General features: G+C 54.2%; 5 protein-coding genes across 5 annotated transcripts in view; 2 read left to right on the plus strand and 3 right to left on the minus strand.

Annotated features, from left to right (window-relative positions):
* Nucleotides 1-658: 658 nt before the first annotated feature.
* VOLCADRAFT_95199 (uncharacterized protein) lies at nucleotides 659-3,916 on the minus strand (the record flags this gene model as incomplete). Its single annotated transcript, XM_002954384.1, has 6 exons — nucleotides 659-1,074; nucleotides 1,613-1,775; nucleotides 2,386-2,749; nucleotides 3,192-3,337; nucleotides 3,558-3,609; nucleotides 3,828-3,916. The coding sequence occupies 6 exons, from the start codon at nucleotides 3,914-3,916 to the stop codon at nucleotides 659-661; spliced, it is 1,230 nt and encodes a 409-aa protein (XP_002954430.1).
* A 1,571-nt stretch (nucleotides 3,917-5,487) lies between these two features.
* Nucleotides 5,488-7,524, minus strand: VOLCADRAFT_95200 (uncharacterized protein; the record flags this gene model as incomplete). The annotated part of the gene is made up of 4 exons (XM_002954385.1): nucleotides 5,488-5,699; nucleotides 6,042-6,090; nucleotides 6,728-6,774; nucleotides 7,518-7,524. 4 exons carry the CDS (start codon nucleotides 7,522-7,524, stop codon nucleotides 5,488-5,490), a joined length of 315 nt encoding a protein of 104 aa, XP_002954431.1.
* Nucleotides 7,525-8,518: 994 nt separating this feature from the next.
* Nucleotides 8,519-11,012, plus strand: VOLCADRAFT_106361 (uncharacterized protein; the record flags this gene model as incomplete). Its single annotated transcript, XM_002954310.1, has 4 exons — nucleotides 8,519-8,818; nucleotides 9,253-9,359; nucleotides 9,816-9,911; nucleotides 10,309-11,012. 4 exons carry the CDS (start codon nucleotides 8,519-8,521, stop codon nucleotides 10,421-10,423), a joined length of 618 nt encoding a protein of 205 aa, XP_002954356.1. The 3' UTR covers nucleotides 10,424-11,012.
* A 3-nt stretch (nucleotides 11,013-11,015) lies between these two features.
* On the minus strand, nucleotides 11,016-14,332 carry VOLCADRAFT_95202 (uncharacterized protein; the record flags this gene model as incomplete). The annotated part of the gene is made up of 7 exons (XM_002954386.1): nucleotides 11,016-11,144; nucleotides 11,408-11,530; nucleotides 12,240-12,390; nucleotides 12,736-12,773; nucleotides 13,096-13,260; nucleotides 13,838-13,909; nucleotides 14,222-14,332. The coding sequence occupies 7 exons, from the start codon at nucleotides 14,330-14,332 to the stop codon at nucleotides 11,016-11,018; spliced, it is 789 nt and encodes a 262-aa protein (XP_002954432.1).
* Nucleotides 14,333-15,279: 947 nt separating this feature from the next.
* The window catches only part of VOLCADRAFT_95203 (uncharacterized protein), a gene marked incomplete at both ends in the record, with an annotated part of 4,857 nt that continues 1,905 nt past the window's right edge, over nucleotides 15,280-18,231 (plus strand). Inside the window, 5 exons of the mRNA XM_002954311.1 lie at nucleotides 15,280-15,340; nucleotides 15,866-16,156; nucleotides 16,668-16,967; nucleotides 17,166-17,340; nucleotides 17,661-17,761. Coding sequence (XP_002954357.1) covers nucleotides 15,280-15,340; nucleotides 15,866-16,156; nucleotides 16,668-16,967; nucleotides 17,166-17,340; nucleotides 17,661-17,761 — 928 coding nt within the window. The remainder of the gene's footprint in view (nucleotides 15,341-15,865; nucleotides 16,157-16,667; nucleotides 16,968-17,165; nucleotides 17,341-17,660; nucleotides 17,762-18,231) is intronic.

Consider the following 18,231-nt stretch of genomic DNA (forward strand, 5'->3'; position numbering starts at 1 on the left):
AAAGAAAAGCGCTGTCATGCTACAACCCTGGCCGCCTCCCTTCGAAGGTCGATTTACCTGGAGTTAAAAAAGGGCTTTTTCGGAAGCTCGTTTTTTTGTGCTTTTTTTTAACTTTCCCTTGGCCTGCCGAATACCTTGAGTGTGCCGTGCCGTAATCGATGAATCCTTTTCCTTCTCCCCACTTCTGCCCACTTCAAGACATGTAAGGTCACGCCCCGGACGCGGCTACGTGCACATCCCCTTCCGCCCATGACATCAAGTGCGAAAACCTCCTTATATTATAATTGCCGATTTTATTCCATTTTACTCCATGTCACCTTGCCATGTCACCTTGCAGCCTCTGTCATGCCTACTGTCCGCCCCGGCCCTCTTTAATCTACTAGAGCAACTTAGCAGGATACTCTACATACCAGAAGTCCTCAAGCGCAAATCATTACGTAATTTGCGCAGTAACGAATGCAGTAAACACAGATGTTGTACAACTGTACTGCGAGGTACCTCAAGCTATCTCACCCAAACCACTACCTGTCAGTATAATTCTGATGCAGTTCCTGATCTGTTCGTTCCTGGACTATATCCGTCTATCTCCGGTATACCTGCTTCATTTTCCCCTGTGGTTGGTTCGTCTTATTATTACCCCAGAGGGTCGCCTGGCGCGTTAAAAATACTCTTCGACGCCCAGGCCGTCACGCACAAAGAAGCTGTAGAAGAACAGGTTCCGGAGCGGGGGATTGACTTGCGAAACCGCACGCAGCAAGTTGTTCGCCATCACGCCCCCGACCACAGCACACACAGGCGCCAGCTCCCCCAGCGGCGTCGCCTCCGCCTCCGCCTCCATCGCCTCCACGGCGGCGCCCGGTGCGACTGCCCCCTCTCTCCCCCTGCCGCCATCCAGCACAAAGCCCTCCACAAGGCCCTCTGGAAGCGCCGCCGTGGCCGCGGCGGCGCCGGCACCGGCGCCGGCCTTGGCGGCGGCAGCTGCCTCCGCCAGGCGCTGCGCAATGGCCTGCACTGCCGCCGCATCCCCGAGACCAGCGGCGGGTCGGCTGTGCTCCTTTTCAAACTCCCAACAGGCTGTTTAGGGGAATCGGACCATAGCCCCGTTGCCCACGTTGCGTCCGAAACCACCACAACCACGAGCGAAAACCCGAGAGGAAAACACACATATTTTGATTAGGGAGATGACCAATATGGCGCGGGGGGGGGGGGCCGTGTACGACGGTGTACGGAAGTGGGTGGCGGGGCATGGGATGGCATGAGATGGTGCCAAGGCGGCGAGCGGTGTAATGGGGCCAGGACCCGGTGTGGTGGCACTGGCGACTAGGCCTGGCCTAAGTGGGAGGGAGCGAGACGGAGGGAAAGATCTCAAACCCCCCTGCAAGGGGTTCCACGAGCCCCGCACTGATTGATGTGTCATTGAGGCAGCAGCCCGTTCATTGGCGGTTCGATTGGCGGTTTGATTGGCGGTTTCATTGGCGGTTTCATTGGCGGTTTCAGTATTACAAAACCGACCGACAAGGCGACAGAAAAACAGCCCCTAGTGACAGCCGCCCTGCCAGGCTACCAACCAAAACCTCCCCCCTCCTCTCCCCCCCCCCACACACACACGCACACATGCACACCCGCACTGCCCCCAACAGTACCGCTCCCGGTAATTTTGACTCGCCTCTGACCACCAGATACAGCGGGTGGGTGCGTTTGTTGACAGTTGACAGATCGGCCTTCATGGCATCTTGGAAAGTGCCGTACTCAACCACTTTTTCGCCAATTTCGCCCTGTGAATCGCGCCGTGTGCGTTGTGGGATGGGGGGCGGGGGGAGGGAAGGAAGGAACGTGAGCAAAAGGAAAAACGAAGCCCTGAAGGAGTAAATATTAAAATATGTTTACACACAGGAAGCGGAAGACAGTGCTGTACGACCCGCTTCAGCACATGTACGGACCCAGCACACCAGGTCTACACCTGGGTATTACGACATTCTGGACGGCAATGGTGCTGCGATGGTACGGCAGGTGTACGATACGACACAACTCCCGAACGCTAATGGAGACCGCCACATCGAGGGAAAACCTGATGGGAATGTTGGCAGCTATTGCAATGTTCCAAAAGATATAAATATATAAATATACATATATGTATATAACAAATATAGAGCTAAATATTAAAAAATAAAATACATCATAAATATTTCTATAAAACTACACAACATATAATATATATATATAATACAATAAACATATATATATCGATAATTTCTGCACCAGTATCTGCATGGGACGGGATATTTTCTGCACCTGCGTCAGTGCACATTACGTGTGTTCGTACATACCGAGAGCCCGCCTCTCAACCCTCCTCTCCCCCCTTTTCCCTCGACCGCATATCCACACCTTGACCGTATACGTGTGTTTCGGACCCAGATCCGCAAACACAAAACTGCTGGCGCCGCGCACTGACCCAGCAAACAGCTGCTTGCCGTACAGTCGACACAGCTCGTCCAGCGCCGCCACCTCCCGTAACGCCAGACCGCACGAAACCACCGTGTCGTACCGCGACACCAATGACCGCAGCGCCTCCGCCTCCGCCTGCGCCGCCATGGAGCTCTCCGGCCGCGGCGGCGCCAGATCATTATCGTCCGGCGCTGGGGCGCCAGTCGCCGCCAGCAGCGCCGCTGCACTGGGCGGTCCCGGCTCCACTCGCACCGAAACCAGCGGATTCATGGCCTGAAGTGTGGCCGCACTGACCTCCGCAACGCTGCAGGAGAGCGGGGCGCAGGACGCGAAGCGAGATGTAATCGGGGGACTTCAATCTTCAACGGATCAACAGAGATGTTATTTATTATCCTGGTTTGCTGAGGAGGGTGAGCAAGAAGACTCTACATCGCGGGAGCACTTTTTTCCTCCTCCAAAAGGTCTCCATCTCCTCCTCCTCCTCCTCCTCGTAGCGCCCCTTGTAGCGCCAGGCGCGCGAGACACACAAAGCACCCCGTCGGTGGCCCGGGGCCGGGTGCGCAGAAACGAACGCAGCCGCAATAGCAGCATTAGCAGCGATAGCAGCACTACCAGCGATAGCTGCACTACCAGCATTAGCAGCGCTAGCAGCACTACCAGCATTAGCTGCACTACCAGCATTAGCAGCATTAGGAGAAATAGCATAATTAGCAGCACTAGCATCATTAACAGCACTAGCACCGCACCTCCTGCTGTTTTCTGCTGATGCTGATGCTGATGCTGATGCGGTACACGGCTCTACGAGGAAATTGCCAGGTGCAGCGGCGGAGGCGGGTGTATCATCCACCAGGGCCACCGTGCCCACACCGGCCAGCACGATGTTCTTGGCGACCTGGGTGTGAAGCCGGAATACAAGGCTCCGTAATGCAAGGCAAAAGATGGAGGAGGAACGGAGGAGGAGGAGGAGGGGGGAAACTCATAATGCAAGCGGGTACTATCAAGCCTTTATAAGGTAGGTAATGAAACGCGCGCCACGGCAACCATGTGGCGATGCAAGCCGCAACGCCTTTGGCAGCTGACGGTCCCACAAATGCATCGCGGCCCCGTTTTACCTCCGCAGCTAGGCCTCCAAGTCCGATTATCAGCACCTTTGCCTCCATAAGCCTGTGCCAACAGTTGTACAGGCAGGGTGTTGTGTACTGTTGGAAGGAAATGGTTTACGACGGAAGGTCCCCGATAGGGCATGTGCCCGACAGGGCTTGCACGTTACACGTACGGTATGAATCCCGACATCGTTGGCCAAAAGCCCGAGCGCGCTGTGGTGGTAATTGAGCCCACTATGTCCTAGCATGACGAAATTGCGATGCGGATATCTCACAGACCTGCGCTGCACCTCCACGCCCCAAACGCGGAGCTGTCTATCGTAGACAGCGGCATGGTCCTCTGTTAAGGTATCCAGAGCGGGCGACATAACTGAGAATATAATTATGCCTCAAAGTGGTCTCTTATAACAGAACCCGAAAATGATTGCGTGTGACTAGACGGGTATAAAGTTGGATTTGCAACACCGCCCAATTATCATACGTACTTCTGATACATATGATCACCGTGTCTGGGCAGCTTGTTCTAACAATATGATTCCTACCGCGCTTGTTTCCTGTAAGCCTCCGAAACCTTTCACGTACAGCTCGTACATTGTTTTGGCGGTCACAGCTTCCTTGGCTAAAGCCTATGAGCTATGCAAGGATCTGGCCATTGAAATGATAAGGAACGTGTCTCCAACTAAACTTAAAGATCAATTGGTCTTGATCGTCCTCCACGAGGATCCAAGACAGGAGGGTTGCAAAGATTAGATGCTCAGGTCAGACAGAAAATTAGGATTAGGTGAGACGGGGTAGGATTCGGATATGCATTGAGCGCAAGGATTGGAATTAGGGCACTGGTTGCAGGATTAGGATAGGAACCCAACAAATACCTCCGAAACCAACTGCAGGACAGTGAGGCGCAGCTAAACACCCGGCTTGACGACGATGCCGCACTCCTCGCCCTGTCCTGTCCGGCACCCCGAACGCAGCCGTACAGCAAGCCATGAAGGCTACAGGCCATAATTGTAGCTTAGATGTGGCAGGAGCGAACCGAGTGTAGCCTCTAAGCTAAGTTATGTACGGCAGCCGCATGGCTTGCTTAATTTCGAATTTGCTACTTCAGCTGATAGCTCCATAGTTCCGGCATTCTGCCTACACTATTGGAGCTTACTGTTGTTCTCACGTACTCTAAGCTTCCTAAGCTACAGTCATACAGTTGCAGAATCTGAATACCAGATCGGGATGCGATGCGCTCACATAAGCACAGTAAGCACAAATCCGAGTCCTTCTTTTAACCTTGCCTTCCCCTCCTTTTCCACCTCCACCTTTCAGCGTGTATTTCCGAAGAGGACGATAGGATTCCAAACGTGCTGCTGCCAGCTCCACCACTGCTCTATCTCCGGAGGATTTTAAGAAACTGCTACCACACATCGCTCAGGCTGCGTGTGGTTTTTACTGTACTGCACCGTACCTGTACCGTACTGTGCTGTACGTTTAATGTAGTACGCTGCCACCGCTGAAGCTGAACTCTCTGCTCAATTGCCTTTTTAATTGTTACAAACTGCTGATGCTGAAGCCACCTGTTGACTCTGGACTTTACCTACCAAACAAATGCCGTACTACTGTAGTATAAAGATAGCTCTACAAAATGTTGCAGTACTACTGCAGTGTAGTGTGATGCCTCTGCTTCTTCTTCTTCTTCTTGTTGTTGGGCTCGGGCTGCTTCCTCGGGTGCACCAGCCGGCCGGCCCAGCTGGCCTCTTCCCGCCGCTTACATGGATTCATAATTTAAAAAACAAAAAGAACTCCTGTAGGATCCGGATCTGGATCTGACCCAGATCGCCTCCCGCACAGAAACATCCAGAATGGTTCCGAATGGCGATCCATCAAATTGGATCCGTCCTGGAGTTCCTGGATTTGGATTTCAAATCGATTCCGGATCTGGTCCAGAGCTAGTCTACTTAAAAAAGCTCTCGTACGCTATCCCCAGCACCGCCAATAGGGACACTCCGATAATCAGCGGATTTGCCACCAACCGCATCAAACTGGGGCCTTCCGCACCCGCCCTCCCTTGACCACCCTCGCCCTCAACATGCAAATCCTCCGTGTCGAATTGGGCCTTACGGCCGTACGGCCCCGGCTTCGGCTCCCCAAGCACCGTCGTCTCGCCTGCGTGGTGTACGGATGGCGGTCGACGTACAGTGTACGGAGGTCACCGGCAGTACTCGGCGGTGGCAGTGTACGGCACAAAGTACACGTTCACGTTGCCAGAGGGCCACGAGAGAAGTCATCTGAACACGTACGTGTACGTGTGTGTATGTGTGTATGTATGTGTGTTTTACACCACAGACATATAAGGCCCTGTGCTCGCCATCCGCATAGCTCCCAAATCCCAACTCACATCCTAAGCTTCAAAATACCCCCAAAAGCGTTTCCCAAAATAACCGACTCTCTTAACCACCAACAAACTAACAACGAAACACAGATTCCAACCCACCAACGACCACTCACCAGTTCGTTTACACCAGTAATATATCAGCCCGGTTTTCTTGTCCACTACCTGAGCCGTACAACGGGCAGCAGGATCAGTTGTCGTACGACAGCAGCACCAGCGTCATCAGGTGGAATAATCACACAAAGCACGTGTGTCAAATGTACGACAGTAGCAGCTGCTGCAGTACAGAACGTGCCGCACCATACCGGACACTGGCCCGATGTAGTTGCTGGTACACAGTACGACACACATAACGTCTACAAATACGCGCTAATAAGCGCTCCACCAAACACTGGCAGTATCACGAGAGGCCTTTTCAGCGGCAGCCAGCTACCACACACCCGTCCAACCACCAAGCCGAGCCCATGGGGTTGAGATATCTATCCCGGTGTGCCGGCGCAGCTTTCCCGTACAGTACAGTACTGCACCCCTAGAGTCCAAAACCCAGCTAATTTGCTTGCACAATAGGAAACCAACTGGCCTGTCGTACGGTTTGTACGGCAATCCAAAGACCTTCCGCACCGTGGGAACTCCCACCGTAACCTTTCCCCCCCATTCTCCCCAGGCATTTTTAAGGGTTTTAGGGTTTTAGGATTTCTAAGGTTTTCATCTTGTTTGGGGGTTCTCTTTATCTTGTTTGTCTCCCGTCTGCAGTCAGAGCTGCACCACCTCCCCACTGCCCCACTGCCGCCCGCACCCGTACCTCTATCCACGTATCGGGCTTGGGCGCCCCGGGAACGGTCGTCTCACCTAATGGGGGGGGTAATCATATTGTGATGATGCAAGAAGAAGAAGAAGGAGAAGAAGATGAAGAAGAAGCAAAGGGCCAACGGCCGGCACGTCCGAAAGCCATCAACAGCAGTCCGCACAAAGCAGTATATGTTATATTGGGCAACGAAAAAAAGGATACAAAAAGACGCGGCGGAGAATATGGGGGTTATGACTCATATACGTGGGTTGGGCAGACAGCGCTGACACGGGGCTGTACGGCAGTACGGAAGTACGGCTACCAGGTATCAGGCTTGACACCTAGTTAGGGGAAAGTACGAAAGTACGGCACCCAAACCCACGATAAATTAAGGGGGGTAACAGCACTCTAGAGTGGTAGCTGGAGCAGCAGCTCGCCGCTGCATTGGTTGACTGGCAAGAGCAACTTCAGGCATTACAGTAGGGGCTTGCTTCCACGGTGAAGTGAAGAAACCAAACTCAGAAAGCAAATCTCAGCCTTGGGAAGGTAAGCCAGCTCCAGACATATGCAAGAAGCTCCGAAAATCAAGCTTTGGCAGGACGGTCAACCTATCGGCTGATGACGATGACAACGCGAGCATGGTGGCAAAGAGCTGTCCATTTGGGTTTCAGAGGAATCCAGGAGTTGCCAAACTGGCAAGGCTTGAATTGGATTTGCTTGGCATGATCGGCGTCCCACGCACGACGATGGTCCAAAGGATTTGTGCAGTACCGAACGGTATAGAAGCGAAGCCGTACAGACTCACCCGTCATAATGCTTCGCCACGAGACAGCGCCTGTTTGAGGATCTCGTAGCTCCTCCCATTCATCCTCAACAGACTTGTTGGGTTTGTTGGCCTCCGGTCCGCGAAGCCAACCCAGCGCCGGGTTCGATGATGTGCTCGGCTTGTCATCTGTGTCCACTGATGGCAATTGATTTGAATCCTCTTTTCCACTCTGAATACCCCGGAGGCATCTAGGTGCTAAGGGGCCAAGCTTTAGGGTGCGTCGCGACAGCACTCGCGTCAACGCCATCCTCGGGGCGTCCCACGAAATGGCTTGTAAAGCAAATACAAACGTCTATCTACTACCGTGATCTAAGCTTTGAGCATTACTGTAAACAAATTGCCCAAACGAGTACATCGAGCAAATTGTACGATATATAGTCTATATGATAAATCCTCTGTAAAGTTGCTTTGATATCACGCTTTTAAGAGTTAGGGAACTTCCACAGTGAACGTGACCGCTACTGTGTTCGTGCTGCTGCCATCACGCGCCAGGCAAGTATGTTGCTTGGCGCTGCTCCTTCCGCCCTTCAACAGTCGGCCCAGCCCTACAGCCAAAGAGCCCAGCGCCCACCCGTACAAACTCCAGCAGCTTACTCCAAGCGACACCTACTGCATGGCTCCGCGAGGCATGCAAGGTAATGCGGCTGCAGGCGCGATGGCCTCATGCCTAACATGCCTACCGACTTAACGGCAGTCTCCGCCTAAGACGTAAGCTTATTCGTAAGGGGCTGTGCTGTGCAGCCCCGGCTTGCATGACTAGTTTCACCTAATAGCTCAATTGTAGCAGGTAATCAAACAGCTTCCTCCGCTACCGGCTACTCACATCATAGCGACCGGGCGCTGTACGCATGTAAACACACACGCACACACAAAGCGAACCTGCTTCGCACCCAAGTTATATACAATACGTTTTTAATCCTCCATTTCCGAATGCCCCATAGCGCGTCTCTCCTTGATCCTATGCCGTTGGACGTGTGTGTATGTACGACAGCAGCGTGCCACGACTTGTCGTACGCCGTCGCCGCGCGCCGTCGTCGGGGTTAGGAGGGTGGCCCCGGAGCTTTTTAATCGACGGTCGTTGCGGGGCCTTGTGGGCGATGGTGGGTCATTCAGGGGACCCGGCCGGGTATCTTGAAAAGCAGCAGCAACGGCGGCAAGAAGCTAAGGAAGAGGAGGTGGAGGGGGCTGAGGAGGAGGTGGTGGAGGAAGAGGCGGCTCTGGTCGCTCGCAGGGTGGCGGCGGAGTACATGCGGCTGTCGCGGGCTTCCTCCCTGGAGCAGGTGGGAATAACTTAGGGTTTAGGAGTGTTGGAAGCTACCTTACACGGGTTTTATCTGTATGTATGTGTGTTACATGGTCGTGGGGGTGCGTTCCCCGTACCTGCACACCTGCAAACCACCCTAATACGAGCTGAGGGCTCAAGGGCTGCCAGATCGCCTATAAGCACCGCCCGACCTCTCAGGGTAACAGAGTTTTCTGCTCCTTAAATGCTCAAAGAAATTTAATGCCGCGCACAACGAAACCGTCCCTGGAGCAGTCCTCCAGGAGCTTGGCGGCTTTTATTTCCCTAAAATTATCTCTTAAAAGATAACAGCAACCCATCAAACAGACCTCCTAGGGGGGAAAGCCCCACGGGGAACAAGAGAGGCCCGTCCCTCCCTTCTGGCCCCCTCCGCCCCCTCCCGGGTCCTTTGACGCTGCTGCTGTCGTACAGGTGTACGGCATGTTCTCCGCCGATGCTGCCTACCGTAGCGATGCCCTCGGCACCGTGTGTATCGGTCTTCCGGCCATTCGGGAAATGATGAACGGCTTCTTTGCCAGGTGGCTACGTGACTGACTGTCTGTGTTTCGGTTTTTTGCTTTTGGCTTTGGTTTGCAGTATGACAACGTAATGGGTTGTGTATGTATGTGTATGTATGTATGTGTATGTATGTATGTATGTATGTGTATGTATGTGTATGTATGTGTAAGTAACACAAAAGTGTGTGTTCATGTTTACCGTCGTTACTTGCCCGGCCCCTCCCGCCATGTGGAGGAATTTGGGTTGGTGTTTGGTGCTCTTTCAATGCACTGGCGCTCTTAACGTTACATGGCTTCCTGAACCACGGGTCAGTGACTTCATCATCATCGCTTAGGACTCACTGGGGGCAGTTTCTTACAAGGCTTTGGACGCCTTCCGGCAGTCAGGCAGCTCATGTCTGAATCTGTTTCCCCCTCCTTTGTATCCGTCTTCTCTCTCTCTCCCCCCCTCCACCACCACCAATTCCCTCCCACCAGGTACCCAGATGTGAAGTGGGAGGTCACCTCACTGGGGTTGGTGGACAGGTCGGAGCCGAGGCCGGAGGCTGTCAAGGTAGCGGTGGAGTTTAACAGGTACGGCAACGCGTACGACATGTCGTACATGCCTTTCTGAGCATGCAATGTCTGAGCATGCTCAGGGATGCTTCACCGGGATGCCCGGATGGAAACCATTCAGCCACCACAGCGCACCACACTCAGTCCCTCCCTAAGGCCTTAACTTGCGAGTACCTTGTACGTAACTGATACGTGGTGATACGCACGCTAGCGCCTTTATTTACATGGTTTGTGAGGTCTGTGAGATCTCTTCTTCTCCTCCTCCGTTTCCTATTTCCCTCCCTCTTCTCTTCTCTTCCTCGTTTTTTCCTCCTCCTCCTCCTTCCTCTCCTCCTTCCCCTCCTCCCCCTCCTCCCTCTCCTCCTAATGCCTAACCCACCACATCACCAACACCAACACCGCAACGGTCCCCTAGGTACTCGACCACAGAGACTGGGGAGTACGTGAAACGCAGCGGCCGAGAGTGGATCTACGTGGATCCGAAATCCGCCCGGATTGTATTCGTACACGTGGCGCCCCTGGATCCATGAATCCAGGAATCTTTGTTCTACCCAGTCGTACAGTCGTCCGGAGGCCGCCGCTGTTGAACAGGTAGCGGTCAAAGGCCACAGCAGACCGCTTCTTCCAACTACATGTATATCTCCACAACTCCTTGACCGCTTGACCGAGGTTTTTAAAAATCGTTTTATTTCCAGCAACTCAAAAACGTTTTATCACGGAAAATGACACGAAAGTCGTTGCCGTACATGAGACGGATACATCGTCGTTACCATCACCATCAACAACATCATGCGAAATCACAAAACGATGAAGCGAGACAGCTGAAAGGAGCCCTACTCCCCAAGGAACAGCAACACGAGCTCATTGACCGCTACCAGCCGCCGACATGAAGCCTCTAATCTGGGTCTGACGACGGGACCGGAGCCTGTATCATCATCGCCATCATCATGATCATCAGTGCAATTTGTACTTGACCATTACCACCCGCAGACAGAACATCATCATCCCCATTAACCCAGCAGCCACAACATCATCGCCAACACCACCACCACCGCCATCATCACCACCACCATCGTCATCACCACCACCACCACCACCATCATCATTTTAAGGAATCGATCCTTATCCAAATACAAAACCGGACACCTTGGTTCCCACAAACCAGTCGCTGTAGGCGTTACGACCCGGATCGCCCTCCGCAGCCCCCGCCGCCACCATCAGGGGTATCAGGTGCTCCTCCCGGGGGTGACACTGTGTATGTCGTACAAGTACCCGCGGGAAAACGGGGCAGACGATGGGAAGTGGGGGAGGTTTGGAAATGAAATGCAAGAATGGAAAAAAGGAGGATGGTAATGGCCAGCAATTCAACAGGGTCTAAGTTACCCTCCCTTGTTCATCAATCTTTCTCCCCATCCATCTGTCTATCTGTCCGCCTGCCTGTCTGTTCGTCTGCCTATCTGTCCGTCTGCCTATCTGTTTGTCTGTCTGTCTGTCTGTCCCCTACCGAGTCTCACCTCCCTAGCTCCGGGAGCTGCGGCCCACTGGGCCAGCTGCTCAGATCTCCATGCGCCCGAGGGGGAGGAGGAGGAGGGGGAGGGGGACCCGGTAACCGCCTGCTGCAACCAGCTGTCAAAGTCCTGGAGGGAGAGGGGGGAGAGGGGGTGAGGTGGGAGGGGAGGGGTTTTGTCGAGGTGGGGGTGTAACAACAAGGAAAGCGCACATTCGCATATGCCGGCGACCACCGACCCAAGGGACACGCGGGTTTCCCGGGGCCGCATCTGACAGCCACGAAACACACACGTAGCCTTCCGTACACAAATAAGCACACACACGCACATCCACACACACGTGAACATAGTTGCTATACAGCTATGGCTGTGGCATTGCCACTGCCGCTGCGGTGGCAATGACACTGCTCCACTGCTGTCAGTCTGTCAGTCTGTCGGTCAGGGTACATTGATGGACCTGCGGGCCCGCCCGCCTGTGGGCCCGCCCTCGGGAACGCCGCTCCACTGCTGACGTTCTGTAGCAGCCGCCGCGCCACAGCCCTTCCCGCCGCCGCCGCCGCCAATGACCGCCGATGAATTCTCCCTTGGGCTTGGTTTGGTTGTGTATTACACCAATGCCAGCCAGCCGCCCTTCCCTCCCCCCTCCTTTTTTCTCCCTCTTTCCCCCCTCTCCCTACCCCTCGATGATTTCATCGCTTAGGAGGACTCACCAGGGGCAGTTTTTCGGACTTTAAAAGGAAGCCGGCAGCTCATTTCTGGTTTCCTTGCATACAATTCACCCCATCACCCCATACAAACACACACACACACACACACAAACAAACACACACGCACGCACCTCGCTGGGTTTGTACTTCTTCGTACTGGGCCCCGCTCCGAAACCGTTGCGCCGAAACACCTCCATATTGTGGAAGCTCATACCGCTCCCTACGATGAGCACCCCCTCGTCACGGAGGGGAGCGAGAGCGGCACCCACGGATAAATGCAGCCTGACAGACAGACAGACAAACAGATGAGCAAATTAACAAACAGACGGACGGACGGACAGACGGACAGACAGACAACAAATAGGTTAGCAAATGGCAGGCAGGGAAAGCCGATCGGGAAAGAGCGCAGTCGGTCTAGTAACTCTAGAAGCGACGTCGCCGCCAAGACTACCACCACTCACTGGCCATCACTGGTCAATAATAAAAATACTCCTGATGCAGCATTTGTTTCCTTTCCCTCCTGGACTACATCTTTGGTCTCTACACATGTTTTTGCCAGTGGTTCGTCTTTCCCCCCTTCCCTCCCCTCGCCTCGCCTTGCAGCGCTCAAGCCGCCACACCACTGACCTGGGGTCCAGGGACCTGTGCAGCGACATCTGAACCACCTGGTAAACCCCCAGGGGGGGGGGGCAGGGGGGCAGGTGGGCAGGAAAATTCACTGATCAGTGATGGCTTGCGTAATCTTGGACTCCAGGGGCCTCCCGAGGGGGGCAGGGACCAGGAATGGGATTGGGCAGCTGGCTGGAGGCCGTAGGGACGGACACGGCATCAGGCAGCTGGTGGCAGGTAGCTCAGGGGGCCCTATAGGGCCCCCCGATACACACACGTTTTTGCACACACGTTTGCACACACGCACACACGCATACACACACATACACATCTCCCGCCACCACACCCGCAGATCCCACCGCCATTCCCGCCACATACCGGCGTGGTGGCGTCCGGGAACGCCAGCATCAGCGGGACGAACGTGCCGTGGTCGAAACCCCGGGACGCGTCGCCCGCGGCGGGGATCCCTGCGCCCGCCAGCAGCCCCAGCACCCGCTGGGCCAGAGCCGGTGAGCCAGGGGCTGGGTACTTCAATTCGTACGACTGTACGACAAAACACACACGCACACGCACGGAGGGAAACCCGCAGTAGCTGACTCAGCAAGGCGCTGGGGGGCTGCATATGGGTGGGTTATAAGGGGCGGGGTGGGGCGAAGGACCGACAAAAAACGACACGCTTTGGGCATTGTGTGGTGTCTGCCGTGTCCCGACATGTGTGTATCGGGATGTGCACACGGGGAGAGAGGGAGCGCAAGGTCAGTGGGGGCTAAAGACGAAGTTTATTTCCTCCACATTCTTACACTCATACATACATGCACTCTGAAGTCGGATGGGGTGAATGGATAAGGGTGCCCCTCTCGCAGGGGAGAGCAGGGAAGTGCCTCGGGAAATTGGGCCGCTGGTGAAGCTATACCACCCTGTAACAACATACATACATGCAAACATATACACACAAAATTACTAGGCCGCGCGCACGTTCGCATACTATCCGCATCCCCGCCAGCCCTTCCCCAGCCTTCGCCGATACTGCTACCCGCACATGGCAACATAAAACCCCCAAAGGCCGGGATCCGGAGCCCAGGCGGCTCCCGGGTGATGCATGGTGTTTTGAATGCCGTACCTCGGGGGGAAAGCCGTAGTAGTCGTACAGCATGGTGGGCTGCGGTGCCGTACTGACCATGATGCGATCCGCCTACGGAGACTCGCACACACACATACATACAGGTGCAGGCGGGCAGGCGGGCAGGAAAGGGGATGGGTTAGATGTGGGTAGGCGCGCGTGTGTGGGGGGAAGGGCCGAGGCGGAGGATGGAGGAGGGGGATTAGGAGGGTAAGAGGGGGGGATTAGGGGCCCCCAAGGGTGCCAGGGTTCGAAGCGTTTCCTGATTCAGCATCCATGTCAAATTTCCTAGTAGGAAAGTAACACGGGGAGTAGGAATAGGAATCTACCGATACTAAGATATCGAACCCAGTCCATCATTTCACGATGACCCGCCATCCTCACCTCCCAGTGCGCCGTTACAGAAAGTATTGCCGTTGGCTTTGGTACAGACTTCGATACGCCTTTGAGATAAGAGATAAGAGACTTGTGGCTTGGTTCGCCAAGGATTGGCATCGGTCCTCCTCCATGCGGAAGGAACAAAGTAGGCATCCGGCCAGACGTGCTGCATTGCTGTGCCATGACAAGGCCCATGCTTACAAGGACGAGGACTAAGGTAAAGTGGATTATGCGGCTGACTGCACGAATTCTTGTTGGTTGTTTATGTATTGTTTTAGGCAATAAAAGTGGACCTCTCGGCTTTCTCTCCCAAGGTTGACAGTACGCGAGCTCTTATTAATTACGGGTTCAAATAAATGTCATTTGGGATGATAGGAAGTTGGGGATTCGCGTTTTGCACTGATGTAATCCAGTGATCCATGAAAGTCATCCTTCCGAGTTTCGACTTACGTAAGGTTACAGCGACATGACACGTAAAGGTCAACAGATTAACCTCTATTAATTTCAAAGCTACTGTCTCGCCGTAAATCCTCGCACCGATTGCCATTATGCACCCAACAATCCAAACGGTTCATTCCGTTCATGATATGGTATCCTGTCTGGATGCTGATAAGCCTTTGCGTGAAATGTCCTCGAATGCACCCAGAATGCCGAACGTCTCGCCGCTGGTACGCCCGGTGACAGCAGTCAGGCAATTCTCCAACGAACTTGTCCGTTAGCATCTGTTAGACTGTAAATGTGCAAAACTGAAAGGGAACAACTTGCAAGGTACAATTCGCATTGTGGTCAACGACCTGGTTCAAAATCGGTTGTCCGTGCTTGCTGGAAAACCTGCGTGAACTTTCATCGGTGCCGTTCTGCATAAACGCAACGCACGAATTCTCGCATGTTTGCAAGTCTAGCCTAGCTATACAATTTCAAGAAGGAGATTTCCAAATCCACGGCTTCCAGATCCACAAAAAGTTGAAGAACCCATGTTACTTTTAGCTGGTGGACAGCCTGAATTAACCCACACACCATTAAAGGTCTAATAGGTGTGATCACATCCAAGCGGGATAGCGTCAATGGAGGACAGCGCGCCGCCAGAGAGCGAGACCCGGCGATTTTCTGGGGCGCAAGCCGGAAGTAAGCCTACGTTCATCTTATAAACTGACAACGGTCTCCGAAATCGTAACAACAAAAAAAATAACAACCCCCCTCGGGCATTGTGTGACGTCACCTCTTCGAAACTCGCGCTCCCAAAACTTTTCTTCGCCGCCTCGCTGCCGCGTCCCCAAATCCAAGACACTACACCCTCCTCGACCCTCCCCTTCACACACATTTACGTGAGCTCACTGTCCATACACCCACACCATCCTCCCGCCTGCTTTTTTCCCTCTTCCCCCTTTCCCTCGCATATTCAACCCTTCAGCTCCCCCCAATTCCCCAAGTTTTTCCCCCTAACCATTTCTTTCCTCCCCGGGCCCAAAACCCCCTGCCGAAACACAGACGTGTCCTTCTACCTGCTCTCGTCCCCTTTCATTCCCGTACAACTTCCAGATCCGTACCTGGTACCCCCTAACCCGCCTACATGTCTCTAACCCCCTAATCCCCCAAACCCTCACTGCGCCTTATATCCGGAATGGTACGACAACACTTAATATCCCCCAGCCTCCAGTGCCGTCGTAACCCACGCCACCGCCAACACCAAAAGCGCCGTCGCCACCACAACGATCTCAACAACCGTCAAGCGGTTTGTAAGGCAGCAGGTACCCGACGACATCCTGAACAACGACCAACTGAATGAGGCCATCGGGGTATTGCCCGCCAATTACAATTTCGAGATCCACAAAACGGTTTGGCGGTTGCGTCAGGCGGGTGCTCGTACAGTGGCGCTGCAGTTCCCGGAGGGTCTGCAAATGTACGCGTGTGCCATTGCGGATATCTTGGAAACATTTGCAGGTGGGCTGTGTGTGTATGTATGTATGCCGTCACAGGATGGTATAGCTTCACCACTGGCCTCCTTCCCGAGGCAGTTCCCTGCTCTCCCCTGCTAGAGGGGCACCCTAATCCATTCACCCCATCCGATTTCAGAATGTATTCGTTGGGTTCGGCAACTCACCACCAGCATCCAACCAAATCTAGCGGATCAACGGCGCCTCAACGTATTTCCTGGTTAGCTCGCAAGTTGATTTTATCACACCCTACATATCCTGTGTATGTATGCGTGTGTATGTATGTAGGTAGGTAGGTAGGTAGGTAGGAAGGCAGGTAGGTAGGTAGGTAGGTAGGTAGGTAGGAAGGCAGGTAGGTAGGTAGGAAGGCAGGTAGGTAGGTAGGTAGATAGGTAGGTAGGTAGATATCCAGATATGTGTGTGTGGGGGATCTTCCCCAAGCATACACAAGCACACACAAGCACAAAAACACACACACACACACAAGCACACACACCTACACCCCCTATTCCGCATAGGGGTGGAGCACTCGCTGGTCATGGGGGATGTGACGTACGGCGCCTGCTGCATCGACGACTTCTCCGCAGCGGCTCTGGGCGCCGACTTCCTGGTGCACTACGGCCACTCGTGCCTGGTGCCCGTGGATGTGACGTGTCTGCCGTGTCTGTATGTGTTTGTGGACATTGCCGTGGACGTGGACCACCTGGTGGAAACCGTGAAGCTCAACTTCCTGAACAACAAGGGGAAGGAGGAGGAGGAGGAGGAGAGGAGGGAGGAGAGGAGGGAGGAGAGGAGGGAGACACGGCTCGTACTGGCAGGTGGAGATGTGGGGGGTGGGCGGAGAAGACGTTGCGCGCGGCTGGGTGTGGGGGGTTGGGTGGGTGGGTGGGTGGGTAGTAAACGCCGTACGTGACCCCGCGTCTTGTGCCGTACAGCTGCTGCTGCTGCTGTTCTTCACACGCCATTGCCCCGGTGTGTTTTTCCCCTCTTCCCCCTTCCTTTCTTCGCCACGCCAGGAACCATCCAATTTGCATCAGCCGTGCAGCTGGCACGGCAGCGTCTCGCGCCGTACTTTCCATCACTCGCCGTACCCAAGTGCAAGCCGCTGTCGCCTGGGGAGGTCCTGGGGTGTACGGCACCTGTGGTGGATCCGAATTCTGCAGACGTCATAGTCTTCGTGTCCGACGGGAGGTGCGTGTGCGCCTGGTCGCTTGCACGCGTGTCTGTATGTATGTATGTGTGTGTATGTATGTATGTATGTATGTATGTATGTATGTATGCATGTATGCATGTATGCATGTATGCATGTATGACTTAGATTACACTGTGGGCTTCGAGAGGCGGGGGGCGAAGCCGAAACACAGCGCAAGGGTCGGGAGCACACAGCACAAGTCGGTTAGTCTTGTGTGCTCCCGACCCCGACTCAAACTGCCAACACTCTACGCAGCCACTCCGCAGCCGCTCCATCCGGCCATGTATGTATGTATGTATGCATGTACGTCGAGCCGCAGGTTTCATTTAGAAGCCATCATGATTGCCAACCCCACGATACCCGCCTATCGGTACGATCCGTACGGCAGAGTTTTCACGAGGGAACGGTACGACCATGCAGGTGCGCAGGGTTGGGGTTCTGGGGTCTCCCCGTGACACAAGGACATGCATACACACACATACACATACATTACTCTCACGGCTTTGCAACTGCATTTCAGGCGAACACACACATCGCCGTCGCTCGCTTATCCCCCTGTTGCTGCCTGGCTGCTCATTGCTTCCCCCACCTCCCCCGACACGAGGATTGCCCAGGCCCCCCGCGCTTTCGGAAACCGAGTCTCAGTTTCTACTTTTAAATAAATCCTTTTAGGGTTTTGGCGCGCTGCATCCCTCCCAAGCATATACCCCTGTTTACCCCCCATCTCACGCCACCTCGCACCTCATCATGTTGCCCCCACCATCACCCGCATACCATTTCCGTGTGGGTTTTACTTTATTATCTTGCATGCTCTCCAATCCCCATCCCGTCCCGCTAAATCCCTCTGTCGCATGTTGCGACCCGATTAGGGTTTTCTCCCCACCGCCAGG

This window comes from Volvox carteri (genome assembly GCF_000143455.1).
Source record: "Volvox carteri f. nagariensis unplaced genomic scaffold VOLCAscaffold_42, whole genome shotgun sequence".
Lineage (NCBI taxonomy): Eukaryota > Viridiplantae > Chlorophyta > Chlorophyceae > Chlamydomonadales > Volvocaceae > Volvox > Volvox carteri.